Source organism: Leptosomus discolor, chromosome 1 (assembly GCF_034619465.1).
Source record: "Leptosomus discolor isolate bLepDis1 chromosome 1, bLepDis1.hap2, whole genome shotgun sequence".
Classification (NCBI taxonomy): domain Eukaryota; kingdom Metazoa; phylum Chordata; class Aves; order Leptosomiformes; family Leptosomidae; genus Leptosomus; species Leptosomus discolor.
The window spans coordinates 73,317,241-73,342,333 of record NC_141391.1 but is presented as its reverse complement, the minus strand read 5'-3'; the positions used below and the strand labels follow the sequence as shown (position 1 = coordinate 73,342,333).

The 25,093-nt window shown below is 37.7% G+C and overlaps 1 protein-coding gene across 1 annotated transcript in view; it reads left to right on the top strand.

Annotated features, from left to right (window-relative positions):
- Positions 1-25,093, top strand: part of TMEM131 (transmembrane protein 131) — a 106,004-nt gene that overhangs the window by 45,166 nt on the left and 35,745 nt on the right. Inside the window, exons 5-14 of the mRNA XM_086482202.1 lie at positions 9,046-9,169; positions 10,186-10,302; positions 11,148-11,270; positions 11,968-12,048; positions 15,008-15,158; positions 15,266-15,322; positions 16,119-16,180; positions 21,457-21,565; positions 23,899-24,007; positions 24,838-24,991. Coding sequence (XP_086338328.1) covers positions 9,046-9,169; positions 10,186-10,302; positions 11,148-11,270; positions 11,968-12,048; positions 15,008-15,158; positions 15,266-15,322; positions 16,119-16,180; positions 21,457-21,565; positions 23,899-24,007; positions 24,838-24,991 — 1,087 coding nt within the window. The remainder of the gene's footprint in view (positions 1-9,045; positions 9,170-10,185; positions 10,303-11,147; positions 11,271-11,967; positions 12,049-15,007; positions 15,159-15,265; positions 15,323-16,118; positions 16,181-21,456; positions 21,566-23,898; positions 24,008-24,837; positions 24,992-25,093) is intronic.

Here is a 25,093-nt window from a genome sequence, read left to right as displayed (position 1 = left end):
GTCCGTTTCAGTATTGCTTTGGTGGCAAAGAAACTTCGTCAGTGCATCTGCAGTTATTAGAACAGTAACATAGAGTTGTGAAAATACAGCCTCAAGGAGAAGCAGCCTCCAGGAACCTAGCTCCATGTTCCACCTTGCAGCTGGTTGCTGTTTCGATTCTCAGTGGCTGAATGTAATGGCTTACAGCAAACTTATCTGTGACTTCTCTAAAAGATAAAAGAAAGGGAGGAGGAAGGAAGCTTGTTTCAGCAGTGTACCTGCTTGTAGACAGTTCCTCTGAGAACTGCTTCAGTCTTAACTTTTCTTACCAGTAACTGGTCGCTGTGTATAGGTCGCTACAATCATTCTTCTTGTTAACACTCAATATTGTTTCTGGAGTTGACGTACATGGATGCAGCCTCTGTGCATGATTGATACTTTGACACAATGTAAACTGCAGTGAGAGTATTTCAAATGTTTTGTGAACGCTTCATCCTGGAAGAAAGAAAATAGCCCTGATGTGCCTTAGCAGAGTATTGCTTCCCCCATCCTCAGCCAGCACTGCCACTGAATGAAAAGCTGCTTTATTTACAGATAAGCCATGGATTATTGATAAAAATATAGTACCCCTTGTCTGTAGGAAAGACTGTTGTACTGTGTGGTGACTACAGAGTTGTGCGAGGAAGCTCCTGTGTGTTGACTCGGTATATACTTCTGTGTTTCTGAAAGAAGAGAGGCTGTAACTGTACGTTGTTTGCCCAGAGTAGTTTTACAGAAATAACCTTTATACAAAAAAAACCAAACTACTAAATAGCAAATTAATATGAAAATACCTCATTTTAACAGAATTTATTTATGCTCAGTCTAACAAGATTGTAACTCTTACTTCTGAGTAAAGACATAATCACTCTGTCACCTCTTCCTTATTCCTTCAAAATTTCAGAATCTCTAGCTTTTGATGTTCTGTGGTTTTGTTTTGGTTTTTGTAATGTCTGTAACTGGTCCTAGGTAAGAGAATATTGAGTTTCTAAATGGAGTAGTAAAATATTACTGGTAAGTCTTGCTCTGCTGCATCTCTGCTGTAACAAAATTAGGTTATAGTTAACAAATTATACTGGTGAGTGCAGTACAAACTAGTAGAGCAGTTTGCTCTTTGTTAGTTACTGTGAACTTCCCTATTGATTCGGTTTTAAGTGATTTTTCTCCTTAAAGTTGTGAAAGCTTTCAGCTCATCGTAATTACAGAATTTGACATTTGAAATGTATTTTATACACCTTTTTCTAATATGAATAAAGTGTTTTGTATCTTGCTTTTAAAGGTCATCTGTAGTATGCAGGCTTCTCTGAAGAAAGCTACATGTGCTTCCTTGCTTTGTGGATTTCCAGAGATGCTTTTTTTTTTTCCTTGGTAAAAACAGATCCCACACAGCATCATAAATACTTTAAGCTGTTCTTCATTATATTTTGGCTTTTTATGCAAGCTGTTCTTGTGAGAGCTGAAAGCGTTGAAGAAATAGTGTAGATCTAATACAATGTTAAAGTAGTGCAAATCCCTTACATAGGAAGGGCTCTGTGCAATAAATGCAGAACTGCGCTGGGGGATCGCTGCCTTCCATCGAGTAAAACAGGGAACCTGCATGTTAGATCTTGATTCATTATGTGTACTGTTTGTTTATTTTCTAACAGCATATGATAATTAGTTTATCTGTTGTGCTTCAGGTCATAGTGTCAGACAGAAACGGTCTTCTGATTTATTAAAACTTCAGTAAGATGTCAAAAACTGTTTTAGAAAAGGTTTAGATACGGAGCCCCAAAGTTCAGTTTAAAATCTGTACTTGGGCATTTAAATAAAAGTGAACCAACTCTGAGAAACGCTGAGTAACTCAACCTTACGGTGGGAACAAACTGCAGGTGCCAAGCACCTTAGAAGTCAAATAATGCAGATGTAAGCTTTTGGGGTTCTTTTGCCTTTTGAACTAGAGACAGGGTTTTCACATTCAAATTCTGGCTTTTATTTCTTTTGCCAATAATGGATTTTAGGAAAGGCATAAAATGCATATTTAGTTTCTGAATGAGTATTGTACCGAAGTGGTGTTTTGTTAATAGGTAGCATGTAGCATTTAGAAGGGCAAGCTTATTCAAAGTTCATGTTTATGCTGAGCTACTGACATGTGCCATTCCTAGGCTGAAGAAAGTTGCAGTATTTAATTTCAGTTGTAAGCTAACCCCTTCTTCCTGTGACATTTTTGGTCTAAGTGTGTGGGTTTAGTCTGTTTCAAAAACATGCCAACTTGAGCAGGAATAATATTTATTAAAAGTTATTTTATCTAGGGATCTCAGAAAATCAAAATCGGTATTAAGCTGATAAATAGGTGCTGTAGACACACATCCTGTGTTCCACCTGGAGATGAGATTACAATGGATTTATACTTCTATTTTATAACAGTTGGGGTTTTTTAAATGCTGTTTTAATATAAGATAAACACTACCATATTCTACCACTTTGAAGGCAGTCCGGGTAATCTCACATTTATCAAAGGAAAGGTATGCTTTATGTTAGGATGTGCAGATCTTTAGCTCACTTGAAGACATCCCAGATGTTCCCTGTATACATTAAGCCTCTGGGAATGGGGTGGAACTGAGGCAGGTTCTCCCGTATCACTGCTCCAGGGGACCCCTCGGACCCAGTGGAATACTCATTTGGTTATTTAATGTGAAAGCCTTCTGCTTTTGTTTCTGGAGCAACACCAGTATTCCTCTGGAACAAATTCTGCGATGTGTTTGATATTGGAGATTTGGGGCTTTAAAGAAAACAAACAAGCAAAAAACCTGCCACCCAAACCCAATGACTCCGTAACTAGCTGCCTTTATTCTTAGCTGTTTTCTGTTCCTTGTAATTGCTCTTTTAATCTGTTACTCTCCCCTGTTGTTAAATGGGAATGGAATGATTGAGGTGTTCTAGCATACGAATAGTAACCATTACGTCGTCTTCCGTAGCTTTGGGAGTTGGTTGCTTGGAAGCTATTTTGGCAGAACAGTCGTTACATATATGTCTTTCTGTGTTTGAGACAAGTCTTCATATTAGAGCTCTTGCAGGCAGTCCATCTGGGAGAAGACTGAAGAATACTGTTGCAGGGCAGTTTATGTTGTGGGAGAGCTTCATAGATCTTGATACATTACTTTCCTTGTGTGAATTCAACTCTGACTATATCAAAAGTAAAGTTTCTAAGTTCTTCACAATTGAATTTTTGATAGAAGTAACTTTTGGTAATGGAGTGCTAAGGTATTGAGTGTTTTAGGATACTAACATAACATAAGCTAGAACTGCTTACCATCAAAATTTTAAAATGTGGAATTATTTTAAAGATGAAGTTGACATCTTGCCCCTGCTTCATAGAAATGATTGATCATGTATGAAATGGTACTTTCAGCAAAAATGACATTTTAATCTTGATCAACATAGGCTTCTGTGGTAAATGGAGGTTCTTGCTTCACTCAGTTTGAGCAAGGTCCCATTCTCTAGACAAAGTTTTCTCGTTGGTAGGACAGTATTCTGAAAATCTGTCTTTTGGTTTTCTGTTGATAAACAATCTTGCTTTGCGTTTCCTTTGAAATGTTGTTGTTACAGGATTTTTGCAGTGTTTTTGTGTTTCTTGCTTGTGAGCTCTTGTGTTTGGCAGGATATTCTATGAAAGCTTGAGCTGGCCTCGAAAGTAGTTGTTTGGTAATGTTCAAATATTTGAGACCTCCTTGCAGGTCTTGAGACTTTGTTACTTGAAGTAAGATAAGGTTAGAGTTTAGCAGATCGGTCTGTTTTCTTTAAGAACTCGAATCTCTTAACAGTAAATATTGGAGAATTTTTGCAAGTAGAGAGTTTATCCAAATGGCTATTTTCTTACATTTTAAAGAAGTATATTTGCAAATGGTGAAAGGACCTATACGGCACCTATAACACGCAGGCAAATGTTTACATGGTACATTTAATATAATTCTAATGTGTGAGAGTTTGAGATGGTTGGAATTTTTTAAAAAAAAATGTTGCAAAATGAAATTTTCATTTCCTGTGGAGCTTGTTAAATGTAAGAAACTGTTGACAGTAAATTGACATTTAGTCTAGATCTGGCTCTGGTTTTGATCGCTTATCATGCTAGACTGCAAAATGCTGCCAAAGCAAATAGTAGTTTATTATACTCAAATCACAGTTGGTGACATGATGGGAAAAGACTCCGCTACTGGTATTTTTCCTGTGGGGTTTTGCTAAGTGTTTGGAAAAGGTGTGATTTGTTGTATGGGATCTAAGTTAGATTCCTAACATAAAATGGGACATTTGCTCTATTTGGTATGTTACATGGACACTAGCTTTCTGTCAAGTGTAATGTAAAAGAACTTTCCTGGTTTGTTAAAAGCCAGTGAAATCTGGAAGCTGAGAAACAGTTGGTTTATAAGCTAGTGCCTATACAAAATCAAAACCTTTCTGTTTTCTTTTGCTTTTCCGAGTTAGAGACTCATTTGCATTCTCATCTTACATGCTTCGGTCACTCTGTCTTCAGTTAAAGAAGTGACTTGACTGTGTTACTCAGCCAGTGATGCATACAATTTCACGTGTCACTAGTTCTCTGGTGTTGTACATCATGCAGGCTTCCTTCACGTAAGAAACTAGCAGCATCTTCAGAATGGTGTACAAAAGGCATTCCTTTTCAGTCTCTAGAGGTAACCTTGTCAGACCAGCTCGTTTCATGTCATGAAAAGTAGCTGGACACATTACAAGTCAACACCCAAGTTCTTACTGTTGAAGCTCATTCTCTCTGATCTTCTGTCTGGAGAACCATCTGCATTGGTTCAGGAGGTCCCAAGCTGCCTATATTTAGAGGCTAAGAGAGTTTTCTGGGCACCTGACTTTGTATGCTTTCCACGTTATTACACTTTTGCCTTCTAGGCATCTGCCGTTCACTGCTGTCTGACGCAGGATACTGATTTAACCCACGTGCAACTTTTGATATGCTGTGCGACAGCTGGTTGTACAATTGTTTCAACAGTTGCCAAAGATGCTAAAAGGAGAAAATACTTAGGGGAAAACGTATTTGTTAAACTCTCAGATTTATGGGGAATTTACCTCAATTGAATCTTGAATATATTTATCTCTGTTCATAGCACTCCAAAAATCTAAATGGGAAACTTTTTATTGACTTCAGCTCTCTCCCAGTCTCATGAGAAAGAATAGGAGATGGAAGAGGAAGAATGTATCTGCTGAATTTGTATCCTTTGCTTTTCAATGATACATTTGCATCAGCTGTCATAAAACCAGCAAGCCTTTTACAGAGGTGTCTAAACTACATGCAGTAAGAAAAAAAAAGTAATTACCCTTCTAAAAGGGCATTTTCTCAATCCATATTTGTTTCACAGTGAGTAGCTAGATATTGTTGCAAGTTAAGTTTGAGCCAATAACTCAAGGACTCATCTCCACAACTTTTTGCTGGAGTTTGTTTCCTTTGTTAAAAAAATCTACCTTTTGATCCCTAGAGCAGCCATGAATTCCATTACAAGGACATTCTTACAATACACTGCAGATACTAACTCAAGACTTTGGGAAGAGTTGAGTTGCAGCAGTAAAGAACATGAACACAGGCTTCCTTCCTGATCTGAACAGGCACCTCACCCTTTTTAATTACCATCTTCTCATCTAGGTTGTGGTATCTGTTTTTTATCAGTGTAGGTGGACCTAGCATTATGCAGGGACAAAAGATCAGGAGCAAAATCTTACATGCTTTGACAGTTCATGTTTGCCTGAAGGTGTGTGTCTGTACCAGCTTATTGCAAAGAAAAGTGCTAGCTATGATTGCTCCAGGAAATTCTGCTGTAAAATTTGGCACCAGGTAACACTGTACTTGTGCAGATCGTTGCAGCTTGATAATCTGCAGCCTGGAGAGCATCACTGTTGCTTGGGATGTAGGTTCATACAGGTGACTGGTGCGGAGTGCTTTACCTGGATTTTACCATGTCCGAAGGAAGAAAAAACAAATGAGGCTTGTCCTATTTCTGTAGATCTGGCTAACATCAAGCTTAAAGAATGTAAGGAAAGCTCTATCTGAGCAAGGCATGATACTGGGCTTAATTGTTTCAAAATCAGAATGGTCAACAAAATAGCAAAATAAAGCATAGTCCTAGCAACAGAATTCCTTTTTAGTGACTTTACCTGTCAGCTGTAGTTACACTGTGGTGGTTTACTCTGGAATATGAAGTTAGTGGACTGTGACATCTGTCATGGTGCTTCCCTACTAGTTGTTTTTGTAGGCTTTAGCCTCTCAAATGTACTGTCTTGTATTCCCCTCTTTTCAAAACTGGAAAAGCGTGAAGGCCTTAAAAGATTGTTAATATTTGAAACATTTCCTGGGTAATGAGTTTTACTTCTAAGCTGCCTTTCTGACAGGAACAGGCTGACACTTCAGTAGTACCAGTTCATTCGATGTAATTTTCTTGGCTTTGTGGTGTTTCACAAGTTGTGCATCATAAAAAGTGTCACTTAAGTCAACTCTGGTCTTAGGTTTTCAGTACACAGGTGGTTCTCTATAGAGACCACAGGTGATACACTAGTCATGTTGTTTGCTCACATGTAATACAGTGCTTAAAGTCTACCTCATCATCTCTCTCTTCCTGCTGTTGTTGTGGTTGGTAGGAACTGTTCTCCTTGATTCTTGTTTTTGGCTCTTAAGCTCCTCTTGTGAAAACTGGTTGGAGTGCATTGAGGAGGATGGTTTCCTCTTCTTGGGGAGCTACTGAACATGCTCTGGGGAAGAGAAGTATCCAGCAACTGGGCTGTGGCAAGCAAAGAGAGTTGCAACAAGATTCTGGGAGCATATCTTCCACTGAGGAGAATGAGAAACTGCAGTGAGAACTAGGGAACAGGCAGCTGATCCTCAGGAGAGACTGAAAGAGCTCTCTTCGATGTTGGAGGAGTTGGACTTTTTTTTTTAGTGTTGGTAGAATCAGAGTGTGCTTGTTTAAGGTGTGACCACTTTCTCTAAACAACAAATTCAGGCAAAATTGCTGACTGTTATAAAAGCTTGCTAGTGCCTTTCACAGTCACCAACCAGGTAAAATAAAATACTCAAGCCCATCTGTACTGATGTCAGTGAAGGAGTGTTTGAAGCAGTGGGTGCCGACATAAGCAGGTGCTGGGTAACTCCATATCAGCAGGCGCTTCCCTCAGTTGGCTTTTGTGGGTGTTTTGGGTTTTGTTTTGTTCTGAGGGTTTTTTTGTTGTATGTGGGTTTTTTGTGGGTTTATTTTTTTTTTTTTCTTCTGGGGGTGGGGTAGAGATGGGGAACTTTGGAGGGCTGGCTCTCACTCAGATTCCTCTGGCCTGATAAGCTTTTTCCCTAGCAAAGGGAGCACAGGTGTATGGGTTTACTGTTTGATTCCATTGACCAACAATGTAGCAGTTACAGCAGTTAATGCAAAACATCGCAGCTGAGGAACCGTTTTGCTTTCTAATATCCCCATGTATACTGGCAACAGATATGAGTACTTTTATGTTATGGCTTAACCTGGATGTTAGGTTTTGTACGAGTTTTAAAAGGTAAGGAGAGAAATTGTCATCTTCATTACTAGTTAAGTTGGAGAAGACAAAATGAGGGTTTTTTTGGGCAGTGAAAGAAGGATCAAGAACAAGTGTTTGCTGATGGAGACAAGAAATTAGGAGAACTCAGCAAGCAAAACAAAAAGATTTACAGTAATGGAGTGCCGTAGTTTATTGAAGATTAGTAATTGTGTTTTTGAATTAATATCATGGTCTTCAGCATCTATCTGTTTAGCCCATATTTCATAAGTAGCAGGTTCTGTCTGTTACCACAATCACTCTGTAAATTGTGGTATAGTTTAGTTACTGTCACTAAATCCTCTGCTCAATGCAACCTTTAATTTACAGCAAACTTATGTGGCTTTAGCTATTGAGACACTCCCCCCTGGCCCCAAGCTGAAAAACTGCAACTACAGGAGTGCTTATTAATTTGGCCTGTTAAAATTAACTGAGGATGGCAAAACATCTGCCTGTAATTGGTCATCATCATTTCAGGTACTACAGATCGTGGTTGTTATCAGGGGTTTTGTGGTCCTTGCAATGTTTGGAGCAGGTGACATGGGAGGGAGTGCTACACAGAATACATGTAGCCTGGAAGTTAAGAGTTAACTATTTTGAATTCCAGAATTTAATTCCAAAGTTTTATTTGGAGCAAGATGTAATTACCCACTTTATTAGTGCTTTGATGCTGATGCTTAACACGTATGTGTTAAAAGGCATGGAAAAAAAAACTGAAGAGATACCAGTCTGAAAAGTAATTGGTGAAACTGAAGCATTTATGGTCATGTCAGCTAAGCAAAAAGGAACAAGCCTAAAGCTTGTGTGGAATAAATTGTTACATGACTTGTTACTGAACAAGTGTGCTGTTGTTTAATTGTTTGACTCCTGTGTTTTAGAATTCTTAAATTCTAGAATTTATCTCAAGCATTTATTTTTTTTTCCTTAAAGTATAACTTCAAATGCAATATACAAATAAAATAGTTGTTGCTGCACATGTCTGTGTATGTAATTCTGTAGGGCATATTATAAAACAGAAAAATTCTGGCTTCTGAGTAAGGCTACTTACAGTGTATCACGAAAAAAATTGTGCTTGGACTTTTGTCTAGGGTGTGTTCTGTTTAAGTTGCTGAGTGCAACTTTTAAGATCATTATTTAGGGGTTCTAGCACAAGAATAGAAAACTTAGCTCTTCTGATTCGGAAGTAAAAACCTGAAAAGTAGAACTTCATTTTGGATAGTTGTCCTTTTAGAGGATGATACAATGTTAGGTAAGCCTTCAGGAAAAGTAATCAAAAAAAAAAAAGGAAAATAGGTTAACTAAGTAATCCTTCAAGGTAGAATTTACATATATTACTTGAAAAAACATTTATGCAAAGTTCTGTTGTCGGTATTCATCACTGTTACGTTCCTATCTGGTTTAATGGGTCAAAGCCCAATGCTCTATTTTTTAGAAATCTGTAACTTTAAAAATATTCTTTTTCTGTTTCGACAGGCCAGTTGGAATGCCAAAAATGGAAAAAGTTTACCTACATAACCCTAGCTCAGAAGAAACAATTACGTTAGTATCAATATCTGCTACAACATCACATTTTCATGCATCATTTTTTCAAAACAGGGTAAGTTATTTTGCTTTCTCAAAATGAGCTTTTCCTTCCTCCTCCCCACCCCAAATGGCAGCTTGATTTCCCTCCCTTCTTTAAACGGACTACTCAGTACTTTCAGGTATGTAATTATTGCAGTAAGCTACTGCACTTCTTGATCTCATATCAGTTACCAAGGAAATTTGAAACAAGTACGGAAACAAGCCCTACTAGAAGACAAGGAGTGAAATACTGTGTAGAACTTATGACTACGTTGGAAATGTATACTGTAACTGATGGTTTAACAGCAGATCTCCTTTATTACTGAAGTGACTAAGTGTGCGTTGCCTTAGAGCACATACAGGAGCAAGCTGTTCTTACAGTTCTTCTGAAAATTTTGAGTGATGTTAGTGTGAAGCAGTCCCTCCAATGCACTTGCAACTACTGCAGTCGTGTTACAGGAACTTGCAGGTTAAAAAAACATGGTGTCAACAGGGTTAACTCTTAACCACATTGCTGTCAGATGTAGTCCTCTAGTTTTGGTTTTGTCTGCAGGGCCTGTGGCTTAGGCAGGGGCCATGTAAACACTAAAAACTTAGAAAACCTGTCTACAAGCAATCTTTCTCACTTGTGCAAATCCTGCGGTAATTGCCTTTCTCCGTTGTTCTGTAAACTGTCAGTCCGAAGTATTTCTGTGATAAGATGAGCTTGAAGTTCAGAATTCAGCATAAAAATTCAATTAAATGTGATCCTGCACTAGATAATAGTTGTAAAATATCGGTATTTTTATTATTTTGTACACATTTTTATTTGTCTAAAACCTCTACTTCCCCTGTATGTCATCTGTGTCCCCCTGTCTGTGTCGTGTGTGTGTGTCGTCCCGTCCCCCCCGTCCCCCCCCCCGATTTGCAGTAGACTTTCTAACTTCAGTTTTCCATAAAGAATGCTTGGAGATCTTTTGTAGCGGACAAACTATTGTTTATCTGCAGGGTGGAATGTCTTCAATAAGCAGTTTTGCTTATTCCCTGCTTGCTTGATTTTATTTTTTTCAGAAAATTCTTCCGGGAGGGAATACGTCCTTTGATGTAGTTTTCCTCGCAAGAGTAGTGGGAAATGTAGAGAACACTTTATTTATTAACACTTCTAATCATGGGGTATTTACTTATCAGGTAAGAGAATTACATTTTTTCGGAAAAAGTTGTGAAGTGTGAATCAACCAGAGCAGTATTTATTATGGCATGTTTAAACCATCCAAGGATATTTGCACAATAGTGTGCTTTTTAATCAGCCCAGTTGAAGGAGGTTCCATCCCTGCTGCTTGTTGTAACACAGAGGTATATCGTTGTAAATATCTGTAGGGCAGTACCGTATGCCAGATTGATGAAATTATGTAGGGTTTAAAATCCTCCCAACAACTTTTTTGTGCGTGTTGTTTTAGTGGCTTATTGCAGTGATCTAGCTCATTCTTTAGCTCTGTACTCATCTGATCCAGTGACAAGACAATGTTATTTGTTAAGCTGGCAAAAAAATTACTCACTTGAGATTCAGAAGGATAAACCAAACAGATGAGAGCCTGAAAAGTGAGAGGAATCCTCTTGTTGAAAGAATATGACTCGTACCATGGCAGTGTTTGGAAAACAACAACGAAAATGCTTTCCATGTGGATAGTCTGTCCCTAATGGTGTGATTAAAGGATATTTCACATCTTTTTAACCTTTAGCTGGTTATCTAGTCTTTCAGAGTATCAGAAAAAAAGGTGTTATTTTGACTTCCTGTGTTCTAAATATGTCAGTGTAAGTAAGTAGTAGCTATGAGAATTGCCCTTTAGCTGCAAACTAAACCAATTTCTTTATTTCCGTGCTTTAGCATGATACTGGTTTTAAATGTTCGGTTAATATGCTATAAAATTAATCTAAAAGAGTTCTTGGTAGATTACTAAAATTGGCGCACATATGTTAGGCTCTGCAACAGTTACATACAGCTCCTTAAGCTTGTTTTTCTTCTTCCGAACCAGGTGTTTGGCATTGGGGTACCAAATCCCTATCGATTGCGCCCATTTATTGGGGCACGAGTTCCTGTAAATAGCAGTTTTTCTCCTATAATAAATATACATAACCCTCACAGTGAACCTTTGCAGGTGAGCCTAAGAGAAATCCGTTAAATGCTCATTTATGTTTATGAAATTAAACTGAAGTTTTGTTTATTTTGGTACTTAAAGTTCTGTTTGAACTTCAAAGCTATTTGAGACTGTCTTTCATGTTATATAAATATTTTTCTGCTTAAATGCAAATCAGTTGTTCTAGAAATTGTAGATTATGCTCATAGATGTCTTAATTTGCTAAATTGAGGTTTTACTGTGAAATTTCCATTTTTAAAACGGTCGCAATTACTGCAAAATAGAGAATTAAACTTCACTGGTGATTACGAAAAATACTGAAGCAAAAAAACTAAAATAGATCTTGTGCTTTTAATCCAGGCATGCCTCTTAGCTTCCTTCTGCTTGTTTTGCACAGCATAAGGTGCCTTTATGGTGTACCCTAGTATGTAACGTTGGCAAGCATTCTTATGTTAAGGCAGGATTGATGTCTGTGCCTAGCCCAACAAGTAAATGAATAGCCCACTGGTAAATGATCTGAATCTGTGAATTGATCCACAAACTGTGAAGTGCTACAGAAAGTGCATAAAGAATAGCGCTACCAAATGGCGATATCATCATTAAAGTGAATTTATAAGATACTCCAGTGGTCAAATAGTTGCTGACCCAGTGCACATTATACCTGCTAACTAAACCACTTTAAATTTGAGCGCTAACATTTTCCTGTTATCCGCCTCAGGTGGTAGAAATGTATTCCAGTGGAGGTGATCTCCATTTAGAGCTTCCAACAGGTCAGCAGGGAGGTACAAGGAAACTATGGGTGAGTAGTCATGCCTTGCAGCATTCATTATACCTGTTTGAGGAGGTTTTATTTTGATATGATGGTAGATTTTTGGGGGGTTTTTTACTAACTTTGTTTCTTGTCATGTAATCATTAAAAATATCCCATAAAAATTTAAAATGACAGAGTCCGTTAACTGTATGGTATTGGAATTGAAGGAAAGCTTTGACTAAAAGAAGCTGTCTGTATTGAGCTCTGTTTTTTTTAAATGAGAGGAATAAGGTGATTCGCATTAGAATGAATTACACCTACCTAAGCGTTCAGGACAATGTAGTCCTTCTGATGGCCTGTGAGCTTGATCTAACCTACAGGAAAAATACATGGAATTTGTTTTAATTTTCCCTTTTTCTTAACCGGAGAAAGTCCTTCCTGCAGATCACTATGAATGGTTACATGGGTTGAACAAGCAGCTGAATGAACTTAGGGAAGAAGAATCTGTTAAAAGACTACTAAATAAACCAGCAGCATGTCTAGCTGCAGTAAATCCCTAGATCATGAGTCAAGAGTGGCTGGAAGCTGTCTCGGAAAATGTTCTTGTATGCACGCCCTGCACTTACTCTTTACTCTTCGTGTCTGCTGCTGGAGACAGGGTAGTAGGTTGGATGGGCTCGCAATCTGTCCTATATTAAATCTGTTTTGTTGTGTTCTTCACTTAATGTAGTTTTAAAGTAACACACACTGGTATCTTTAAGTGAAATGAGTTTTAGAAGCATCCTGAAGGTAGAGTATTGGCTCCATGCTGCGTATCACACTGTTGGTGATGTCCAACTAGATACAAAACCTGTATTCCTCTTTAATTAGAATTACTCCTTTTTTTGATGGCTGTTTTTTGTATGGGAGAGACTTGAAAGTCATTGGGCTCCAAAACTTGTCTTTTACTCAGGTGTATCATTATAGTCACTGACATTTACACCTGTTGTAATGAGTAAACCCAGGATATTTCCAAGTGAGCTAAGGAGAACAATCACAAAACTTAATTCCTGGCTTTTCTGGAGAAAGTCCATGAGAAGGGCAGCGTCTCAGTTGTAGACACAAAAGTTGCAAACAAGTGATGTGAATACAGTTCACAAGCATTTTAAAAAATGGAGCGGAAAGAGTAAACAGATGCTGAGGGTTAGATGTTAAACACTAAAATGGGTTTCAAAAAATGAAGGTCCTAATGTTTTGACACCATTTTACTCAAATGGCTTTGCTTCTAAAGATAGCCCATTCCTTGTTGTCAAAAGAACTCAAGGGGAATGTTGAATTCTGTAGCCATTAGTAGGGCTGTAACAAACATGTTAGAGGCACAAACAAAAGACTAGAAGATTTTTAAATGTCCAGTTTATTTCTAGCTCTGTTTATTGAGCATGTAGCTTTTCAGAGCACGAGGGGTTTTAGCTTCTCTAGGCCAGGTTGCCAGTTAAAGCAATGATGACATGCATGTGAAAGCTTCCAGTCTATTGCATGGAAAGGCAGTTAGGTTAATACTAGTCAGAGCTAGTCCTCATATCAACCATTGGTATTTCAAAACAATAAGGCAACTAGCAGAAATTAAATCAGTAAGAGGAAAACACCAGGTGTATCATTGTATTGGCTATGTCAAGAGCTGCACTGCACATAGAAAAAGCTGCAAAGTAGAAGAAATTATTTGAAATGCACTGATGATACTTTGGCATACGGATGTATATCGTCGTCCAAAATTCTTTTGATGCCAGATATGTGGACAATTGGATGAAGCAGTCTGCATATGCACAAGTATTTTTGTAATCACTGTCCAAAGTTACTTCAGAGATCTGACAAACCTTGTGTCCCTGGTTACACATACGGAAGAGTTAAATCACATCCTTTGAAACAGTAATGAACGGCTACATTATGTTAGGTCTGTGAATAAGTGCGGAAACAGAACTTTAAAGTACACAAAGTAGTGGCAGTTGAAACTAGCTTGATGTTCAACAGTTTTCAAAGAACACATCTACAGTCATTGTGCCGTGGAAAATATGGCTTGACCTCCAGAATGGATTGGTATGAGTTACACAGAAGGGATGTGTAAGACAGTCAGCACCTATATGGATTGCATCCTGTCCAGTTTGCTTCATCAAAAACACAAAAGAAAGAAGCTGTCAACAGAAACATCAGTTGATGCAAGGACTACTCATCAAATTCCTCCTTTCTGCCATGTTTGTTTGCATTTCAAGTGGAAGAAGGTTTTAATCTTCTATTTAAAAAAAAAAGAAAAAAATCCAGTTCCCCAACTGTTCTGTAATTTGATGGGGAAGAATATGCAATGTTAGTCCTTCAGCTGTGGTTGTGAAGCTAGTCTTGTGCTGCAGCTGTGTCCAGCAAATATAGGAAGAGTTGTCTTTCAAATCCTGAATGCAGATTGGAACTGATGGAATAGTCTTGGTACAGAAACTAAAACAGATCTTGATTTTTTTGTTTTTGTTTTTGTTTTTTTTTCCCTGTAAATGGCTTTGTGAGTAATAAACCTGCAGCTCCACAAGCTTCTGGCTACTTGCCGTTCTGCACTATTTCGATTTGTGTTTAGCACAAACAGTGCCTTATGTCTGCTTTGGAGAAAAAACAAATTAGAATACACAAAAACAGTATTTGGTGTTACTGTAATCAGTAACATTTTTATTACTAGATTTTGTTTATTGGAAGATTCTGTCAATTTAGTCTGCTGTCTTTTTACCACATTTTAATACATAAAACTTAATCAAATGGGATGTGAAAGTCTTCTTGCATATAGTTATTTTTAATCAGTGTCATAATAGATGATTACAACTATCCTTACTAAATTTAATGGTAATTTTAATAGTATGCAGCCTATCTCTTACTGCTATGGCAGCTTTTTCTCTTAATACAATTACACTCCGTGCTTCTTCTGTAATTTTTTGGTGTGGCAGTTTTTTTGTAATTACTGCACTCTCATAGATGTGCTTTGATTATTTATCAGGAAATACCTCCCTATGAAACAAAAGGAGTGATGAGAGCCAGCTTTTCTTCAAGAGAAGCAGATAATCATACAGCCTTCATTAGAATAAAAACAAATGCCTCAGACAACACAGAATTTATCATTCTCCCTGTTGAAGTAGAAGTTACAACAGGTTCGTAGAAAAGTGGTTGGGGTTTTTTGGGGATTTTTTTTCAAGTTACTCAGCTTAATTAACTCAGTATAATAAGAAAATGATAACTTTTTTTTTTTTTCTTAAAGCTCCAGGAATCTATTCATCAACAGAAATGCTAGATTTTGGTACACTACGAACACAAGGTAAACTGTACTTCAGGTCTCACAATATTTGTAAGGAGTAGGGTGAGGAGGCGAAAGCCCAGTTGTCTTTGTACTGCTGAGGGTTGCTTGTGGAATGATGATTTTTAAAAGCCAGAGTTTCAAGAGCAGGATAACAATGTGTTAGAGCAGTGGACAAATGTCTTCACCTGCAAGTATACTTGAGATGTGTACAAGCAAACAGTAGCTTACTCATCCAGTTGTAAGTGTAGTAGCAACATTGGTCTTACACAGTTGTGCATGGCTTAGTCTGAAAACAATTGTTAATTTGTGAACTTGTGTTGAAAGATTGCTTTACATCTAGATAAGTTTTAATAATTTTCAGACACAGGGAGTAATGAAAGTGTGAGAACTTGATAAAATTTGTTACTTAAGGTATTTTTTTTTTTGAAGTGCCTCTTACACGTTTGTGCCTAATATTTTACATTTTAAATTAATATTGTATAGTGAAATAAAAAAGTAGTATGTATATGGCTGAAAGTAGTAAAGCTGAAGGTATCTTCTGAAACTGTAAAAGGGACTCATTACTGAAGAAAAACAGGATATATCTTCTTCCAACTAAAAATGGTAGCTTCTGAGGTACTTTTCCTTGCAACTTAACGTGTAAAGATTTTTAAATAAGATTAGTTCCTGCTGAATGAATGAGTTTCAGTTTCTGATGATGATGATGAGTTTCTGAGTGGATTTATATGAGAAACCAGCTAGTGCAGATGACTTTATATAAGGTCCTTATGTTAAAATAGCCTAATAGCCGGGTGTGTTTTTTGTTCTTTAACAGATCTGCCAAAAACTTTAAATCTGCATTTATTAAATTCAGGAACAAAAGATGTGCCAATTACAGTAAGTTTTATTTCCTTTCAATTTGAAACTTTCTGCTTGGATTTACTTTCTCTGAAAAAAATTGATCATTCACAGGTTCACCATGTAGTGTTCAGAATTAGAAGCTAGGTATGACTGAAAACACCTTGGTAGTAACTGGATAGTACGACAGATAATCTATATGCATGGTAAAATTCACTTGCTTCATAGCCTTCTTTGAACGGCTGTTTCGGTATTTATAGGCTGTGCCTGCAGTATCTGAGCCTCCGGAAGCTTTTATGCTTGAGAACAGTAACTCCTGTTCAGTGAACGAGAGATTAATGCAGAGTCTGTGGGATTCTTTGACCCCATCACATGCTCCGTGAGAGTGTGTAATGTGGTTGCCCAACATAATCTTTCAAGATGAGCAAAAAGTAGCTTTCAAGAGCAGACTGTAAAATGACCCTTGTTTTCTTGAGGTTCTCTGCTTTGTAGCTTGAAATAAGGAAAAAGCCTGCAAACACTCTAGAGCCCTTTCCAGTGAGATCACTGCAGCTGCACGCAAAGTGCAGCCAGCTTCAGAATTCTAGGCATTGGGTTTTCTGCTTTCTATTTTTATTACAGAATTTTGGCTCTAGTCTGGTAGTCCGCCTTCATTCATACCTTTTTCCTGTGTAGTTTTTCTCATTGCCCACTGTTTTTCTCACTTCTTCATTTTCCCCTTCCTGTCTTCCTTGTTTTCCAGCTTTAGTTGTATAGCTAGCTATACCTTGTCCCAGTGCACTTGAAAAAGTGTTGAAGTGTTGAAAAGAAACCAGAGGAGCCAGAAGAATGACTGAAGGATTGGCAAAGGTTTCTTACTGAGCTCTTGGAGAGCATTTCTGTGTTTTTAAAGCTTATGGCTGTAACTGGAGGAAATAGTATTTTAATAGTAGAGGTCTAATGAAAACTTAAACCAAGATACTGGAAGCGGAGGCTGGGTGAATTTAAACTAAAACCAGGACAGGTTTTTTAGTAACAAGGATAACTTTCCACTGTGATAATAGTCCATTGCAATGTTCTCTGAGTTGCTGTTCACTAATAATTTTCAAGTCAAGAGAAACTTGCAGTGTAGCGCAAACAGAATTTAATTCGTCTAAGTCCTGATGGTTATCGCATTAATGAGGCCAGATGAATCCTGTAAGGTCTCTTGTGGCCTTGTAAGCTATGAACCATCTCCCATGGAGAGTTTTTATTTAAAAAAAGACCTATGTATGATTTTTACAATCAAAGGGTTGGCAAATATATTAAGTTGTTTTTCCAGCTATATCTGCTGTCTTATGTCCATCTTCATAGATTTGCCAGGTTTTTGGCATAGGGACAGTTTTTAGTGGTTGTTTTTGTTTATAGAGTGTGTAATGTACTTCCTGAATACAGTGCAAATAACCATATATTCAAACCATCAACATCACTTCTAATATCTCATAATGTAGTACCTAATTCATACTCCTCCATTAAAAAACCAAAAATTTACCCATTTTTTTTTTAAGCTATGGTCTTTGGACCGTAGACTATAGAAGACTGCGATCTAATGGAAGACTTATCATTTGATAACCATTATACATGTCCTGACAGAACTTTTCCAGATTAATTATTCTTTCACATTGTGTCAAAGCAGCAAATTCGGTGGTCTTAAAGCTTTTAGGACTTGCATTTGCAATGATAAAATTACCACATAGGTCCAGATAAGATTTATTTTTCGGTGTGTCACGTACAGCACATCAGGTCAATTGTTCTTCTCATTAAGGCACAGCTTTGTTGTGAAGTTTGTAACCTTTCTAGCATTTGAAGCACTATGTGAATTTCTGCTGCTGTGCCAACTGAGGAATTTCAAAGTGGTAAAGAGTAGAAGAATTTTTGGAAGGAACCTGGTGAATAGCTTACTTCTAGGAAAGCTTGATAAATGGATTTCTGACCCTTTACAGCTAGGGTTTAAAAGTGAGACAGAGCTCTGTGACAAATTTCATCTTAATGTCAGAAGAAAAGGCCAAGGCTATATTTAGCATGTATTTAAGCTGGGTGCTGGAGGAACTAAATACCTTCAGGTCATCTGTATGAGAGACTATTACTGTTGCCAGTGTTGTAGTTGTTCTGTCTTTATGTACTTAGTCATGCTGTGGTCCCACAAATTGGTTGAGGAAAATAAGAGTGAGTCACTTGACTTTCTTTTTTAGTTCTAAAACTCTTTATAAAAACTTCCTTAAATTACATTTTGTAGGGTTTTCTCCATTATTAGGGAGAATCTCGTTTGTTTCATGACTGGAGGAACTGCTGTCATGCTGCAATAGTCAAGCCACGCTGTCAAAAATCTAGTAAATGTAGATTGTTGAACACTTTCTTTTATCCCTTCTCTAGAATGAAAATTTTGTGTTTTCTTAAGGCAATTTAAGACCATTTAATTGCTAAAAACAAAGACACTCCTTAAAATTTGAGTTCCTGATCATGTTTGATGCATAAAGAACCAGGAACTTCAGGACAGACACATATTGAAGCTGAGTTCTATCAGTTTGAAAATATAAGTGTTGGTATAAGGAAGTATTTACTTACTTTTGTCACAATTCGCATACTTCAGAATAGATTTTTTTTTTTCTCTTATGAACCTGCAAGAAGTAGTTTACTTCTGCATTACGTTTTCAGTCTGCACATTTGAGTGCACGCATCTCAGTTATCAAGGGAAAGTTACCTTAAAGGATTAAAAACTAGTAGTCATTTGTTCCGTAGCTGTTCTGCATGGTGCTTTATGGTGAAAGTAAACTTCAGTTAGTTAGGTGTGTCCCTATTTAAACTGAAAGCCAAAATATTACTGACAAAATAATTGTGTCTGTAAAAGTGAATAAAATGGTACGGAGGTGGATTGTGACGGTAATGGAACCAGCCTTAGCCTGCTGCCTGTAGCCACAGGGCTTTTTCCTCTTGCGGCAGGTAGCTGTGTCTTTACTGCCTGTAAGCAGAATTCTACAGCCTGCTCAGTCTTTAGAGCAATATATTGGGTGGAGAAGACAAAACTATGTTCAGGAGCCTGCTGACAGGTAAACAGTATAGATGAACACGTGCCAGTATTTCAAGCCATACTCTTCTCCTCTTTATTTTATTAGAATAGGTATAGTCTGAGAGTCCTTAAACGTTCGAAGTCCTTCCCAATAACTGCTGCAATAGCACAAAACTTTCTCCCCTGCTCTGTGTTCTCTAGAAGATTTAAGGTCCTCATTTTCTGTTCTTATGCTTCTGCTCTTATGCTAAACATTGAATGTATCTTCATACAGCAGGGTCAGGAATCTTGACTCCATGGGAGAGCCATGTGTTACTGAAGCATGTCTATTTTAAATTCTTCCTCACTGAATTTGCTGGTACGAGAGATTTTGAGAAAATTGGTGGTATTAGATTCTTGATGGAACTTGTTTTGCAGTATTCGCATGACCTGTCTGTATTTGATGATTCTTAAGGCACATTTCAGAACAAGCTTTGCTTGGGCTTTATTTGAAATAGGTTGAAATTTGAGGGAAGTGTAGTTGAAAGGATCCTTAAGGATGTTTGGGTTTTTTTATCTAGTTGTGTTAGTTCTGTATTTCCTTTTATAGTATCAAGCAACAACTGAGAAATGTGCATGATGTAGTTAAGAGATTTTCACAAAACAGTGTAAATTCCTTCCTCAACTAAAATCATTAGCTGTAGACATTTTGAGTAAATACATCTAGGTTTGTTACACTTGTTTAAGAGATGCACCTCTGAAACATGCCATTTTTCTGGCAACAGGCTGTCCTTTTGAATATTTAAGATTTTATTTACTAAAATCAGCAAAATTTGAAACTTCACTAATTAAAAACCCAGCCATTTGCATGAAAAGAGCTACTAGAAATGGTTATCTTTTCTGCCACGCAAAAGTTGTGAACGTGATTACAGCTTTGGTTTAATCTGCTTTAAGAGGGTGTTTTTTTTAAAGACACCTGAAGATCTCAGTTTTGTAGTATGGATTTCATCAGAAGAAAATTGTGGTAATTATGAATTGACATATACAGAGAAATAGCAAATATCTGCACTGTGTGTATGCAAATGGTTGACAAAGGTCAGTACTATAAATCCAAAATACAAAACTTCTAGTTGAGTTAACAGAGATTATTCATTAGCTGTGGGAGCAGTGCTGCTTGTTTCCTCCAAGGATCACGCAGTCTGCAGAAATTAGTTACGTATGCACGATTTTATGGCTCTAATTTACAATCAAGGACAACTTACCATGGAAGAACTGTAATTGGTTTGTACCACTAGCTGTCTGCCTTGCTCCTCTCTGACCAAGAAAGGCTCAGCTGCTTATAGAGCAGGTGCTAAACCTCTGCAGCCCAGCATAAGGTAAACCAGCACTCATTTTGCTTTCCTTCATACAGCATCCTGAATTGGCAGTGGCTTAACAGCTGCTACGTGAGCAGCTGAGCTGTTCTTACAGCAGGAGAAGACAGCTGGGGAGGAGGAATCATGGCAGCCATCCTAATTTTAAGCAAAACAAGAATAAGAGCATTTAAATGCTCTGTGCCCAGTTTCTCTCCATGGAATCTAGATAAAGAGTTTGCTAGCAACCTTTAGAGAGGCTTCAGATGTTGGCATGGAATCCATAATCCTGGTGCATAGCAATGAGTATCTCTACAAATAGCTCTGGCTAATAACCAACAGATTTGCTATCCCAGCAATGCCCAATTTACCTTTTCCATTTAAATTAAAACAGTAATCCTCAGATACAAAAGATGATCTTGTAAGATGTTGGTATAGAATTAGTGTCATCTCAGTTTTACAAAACCATTCTCTATACGGTGTTGTTTCATTTCCCTGTGGCATCTCTGCAGACTTAGCACAGGATCAGAGACAAGGTAGATAGATGTCTGTATCATCACCAGTAATTACACGAGCCAGTTAACAGCTTCGTTAAAGAGTGCACCAGAAAAAAATAGTCTAGCTATGGTAACCCTGCAACATTAAGGATAAAAAATAAATCTTAATTTAAACAAGGCTTGTTTTCTGTTTTATTAACATGTTTCAGGCCATACTGTCACTTCATCCAACATTTCCAAGGAGAACTCTCTTCCCCACTTTCCTGCATACTGACCAAGTAATTTGCAGAACCTGAAAAAACTTTAAAGCCTCTTTCAGTGCTGCTTTGTTATAGGAAAAGCAGACCCGTAAGAACCCAGCCAGAACAGTTGCAGTTGTATCACTTTGAAGGATACGTGAAGGCTGCACAGTGTGTTAACAATGATAAATTTACAGGTGCTTCCTATTTTGATTGTTTGCAGAGTGTTAGACCTACACCACAGAACGAAGCTATAACAGTACATTTCAAGCCAGTTACGTTAAAAGCCTCTGAAAGTAAATATACCAAAGTTGCAAGTATTAGCTTTGATGGTAAGTACTGCTCCTCTCTTCTTAGAACTTGTCATGTGCTTCCTAAAACTTGCTGAAACTTCATGAGTTATTTTCACTCTCTTAACAAAATGTTATTTGTAATTAATTTTGAGAATGAAATGGAATTTTCCTACCTGGAAAAGCCTTACAGTTCTTCTAACTTCAGTTATTTCTGAAGGGATTGTCTCTGATCATAATCAGCAAGTAACTTAGACTGGTAAAGAAGAGAAGGAATTTTTAATTCTTCTATTAAACATAAGCAGTATTCTTGTGTTAAGACACTTTGAGAGAAGAGCAACAAAGCTGGTGGAGGGCCTGGAGAACAGGTCTTATGAGGAGCGGCTGAGGGGACTGGTGTTGTTTAGCCTGGAAAAAGAGGAGGCTGAGGGGAGACCTTATCGCTGTCTACAACTACCTGAAAGGAGGTTGTAGTGAGGTGGGGGTCGGTCTCTTCTCCCAAGTAGCAAGCAATAGGACAAGAGGAAACGGCCTCAAGTTGCACCAGGGAAAGTTTAGATTGGACATTAGGAAGAATTTCTTTACCGAAACAGTGGTCAACCATTGGAACAGGCTGCCCAGGGAAGCGGTGGAGTCACCATCCCTGGAGGTGTTAAAAAAAACATGTAGATGTGGCGCTTTGGGATGTGGTTTAGTGGGCGTGATGGTGTTGGGTTGACAGTTGGACTTGATGATCTTAGAGGTCTTTTCCAACCTAATGATTCTATGATTATTAAAAATGTATTGTTAGTCTAAAAAGGCATTTGGTTTTGAGAAATCCTAACAAACCAGGATGTGTTTCTCACAGTAATGTATATTAGAGGAGAGTATATCCCTTGGATTGGCCTTTGATCCTTTCAAAGTTTAAAAAAGAATCCAAAAATCTTATTTCTAAAAAAAGTATATTTTATGTTGGAATGCCTATGGAAATAGGGCTCTGTCATGCTCTTGAGGATCTTACTGTGAAAGCTGGCTCATTTTCTTTTGCTGTTTTGAATTCATATTAAAAAGGGATGTGAATGTGGAAAAATCTTTTACTGGTACTTTTCCTACAAAGATATGTTATATATGCTGATACTGACTTTCATTTATATCTTTATGAAAGAAGTGTTGGTTCATTTTCCTCCTGCATAGTGTGACTGTAAATACTATGCTGACGTTCTGTAGAAAGGCACCTCTATTTTTGTAGAAATTTTAATCAACTGTCAGAATGCTGTTGACCTACTCAGATGTTACTGCTTTAAGATACTACTTGGTGCTGTAAGTCTTTCTGCCTGGATTGGTTAAAAATGGGAGTTTATAGATGTAATGCTTTTGATTTCAGGTAGACATAATTTTAGAAGTTGTATGGATAGAGAGGAGAGGATTGATTATTTTTTTTTTTATTGTTATTTATTGATTAGTACTTTAGATATTTAGTAGCTTATGGTTTGTAAGAAGAGTGAAGTATGTTTTAGCCTATAAATAAATTATGAAATAGTTGCGCTCTGTCAACCTGAGGTGATGATGTGTTCAGATTTTGAAACTGGAGGGAAGTGTTGTACGAGGACCTACTGACTAACATGTGGTAGATCTTGCAAGGAGTGGTAGTTGGGGAAAAATACCCAGTCAAACTGCTTAATGTGTTTAAGGGATTGACTTAGGGAATTCTTTTCAGTGAAGCAGCCAGCCCTAAATATTTGCCATTTCAGCTGTCCTAATACGTGCAGGGGCTTTAGGGGCTGGTGGCTTCCCCTAACTGGTATTTGAATCCCTTGGCTTTTCTGGTGATACTGCTACCAGGCTGACGCTGCTTGTTCTGTGATCTTGGAGCAGACCTGTGAGCGTCGTTCTTGGTGCTTGTGTAGTTTGCGTTCGCACATGGATTCTGGTTCTATTTCTGTAAAGTTCAGCATTTCTTTGATTTCTTCATTATTAAAATGTTGCTGCATTCGGTCCTGCTCGGCTGGTAGCTCTGCGTGAGGAGCTCAGCCACCTCAGGTTTCTGTTCTCTTAGTGGAGGGATAGGTGTGTTCCATATTGTTAAGTGGGGAGTTCAGCTCGCCTGGGATCTGAGCTATCCTCTGGACGTGTCAGAATCATTTATTTGACAGGAACAACCAGGCTTCCCTATCTTAGATAAGCTTACTAACTCAGTCAGGTCAACTGTTACTAAAGAGGAGGAATTCAGAACTCTGATCTCTTGCTTCCCAAACGGAAGATCCATGTTTGTCTTCCGTGATACTTTATTTTTGAGCTAGCTCTATGCTTTTATTCTTCCACTCACACTAGTCTAACCTAATGGATCTTTTTTGTTGTTCTGCTTTAACAAACTTCTTATGTTCTTGTGTGTACAGCGTCAAAAGCAAAAAAAGCATCACAGTCTTCTGGGAAAATAACTGTTAAAGCGAAAGAGAAGAGCTACTCCAAACTTGAAATACCGTATCAAGCAGAAGTGTTGGATGGGTAAGCTCACCATAATTCAATATAGTTCAAAAGCTAAGTGCTGTAAATTAGCTGATGTAGCAGGGAATTTAGCCTTTTTTAGGGGGAGAGGGGATATAAAGAGGCGATACCCGAGTTTTCTGGATCTGGAGCTCATTTAGAACTAAAATTACTTGTTTGAATTTTTGTTTTTACACTAGTAGATGAGGTACTTTTAGTAATGCATAAGCTGGCTTTAAGGCTTGGGTTCAGAGTGACCTTAGTGAGTTGTTTTTCAGAGCATTCGGAGGCTGCGGACGAGACTCTTTAAAAATGCGATATTGGAGATTTTTCCAGTTTTCCATTTGCTGTTCTATCGCTATATGAAGTAAGGGTAGAGAAAATTTTTGTTTTAAGCAAAATTTTGGAAGTACTGTCAGTGCTTCCTTATTTCTTGTTACTTATTTATGAAGTATGGCTCAGTTGACTTCAAAATTATTGTTGAAATGAGGTGCTACTTTATCAGCAGAACTGACAGAGTATTTTAAAAGCGAACAAACTAAACCTTACCTATGGTAACTTTTGTGCTGCAAATGCCTGGTTTGGTTAATAAGGAATGTTCATAGTTTGCAAATTATCTCAATACTTTAAGACTTCCTTTTAGTCCTCCTAACACGCTGATTCACATGTTTTATCTCATTTTAATTACTTACTAGCACTACAGGTACAGTGATAACTAATATTGTTTCAGTATTCAGTGGGGTATGTACCTTTTTTGCTGTTGGATTGAACAAATTCTAGTCTTTTGCGTAAGAAAACACTTTATGTTTGAGGAAAGACCTTATTTATCTCATACTGTTTTCTTTTAATAGATATTTAGGATTTGATCATGCTGCCACACTCTTTCACATCCGTGACAGTGCTGCTGATTCCGTGGAAAGACTGATCTATCTAACAAACACGTTCAGTTTTGCAGTCCTTATACATGATGTTGTGTTACCAGAAGAAGCAAAACCGATGTTTAAAGTAAGGCCCATTTCAGTGAACATTTTTAGCTAATAGTGAATGTTTAAATGTGCTGCACTTTTGTTAAATTGTAACATTGATCTTCGTTGTTCGCTGATCTAG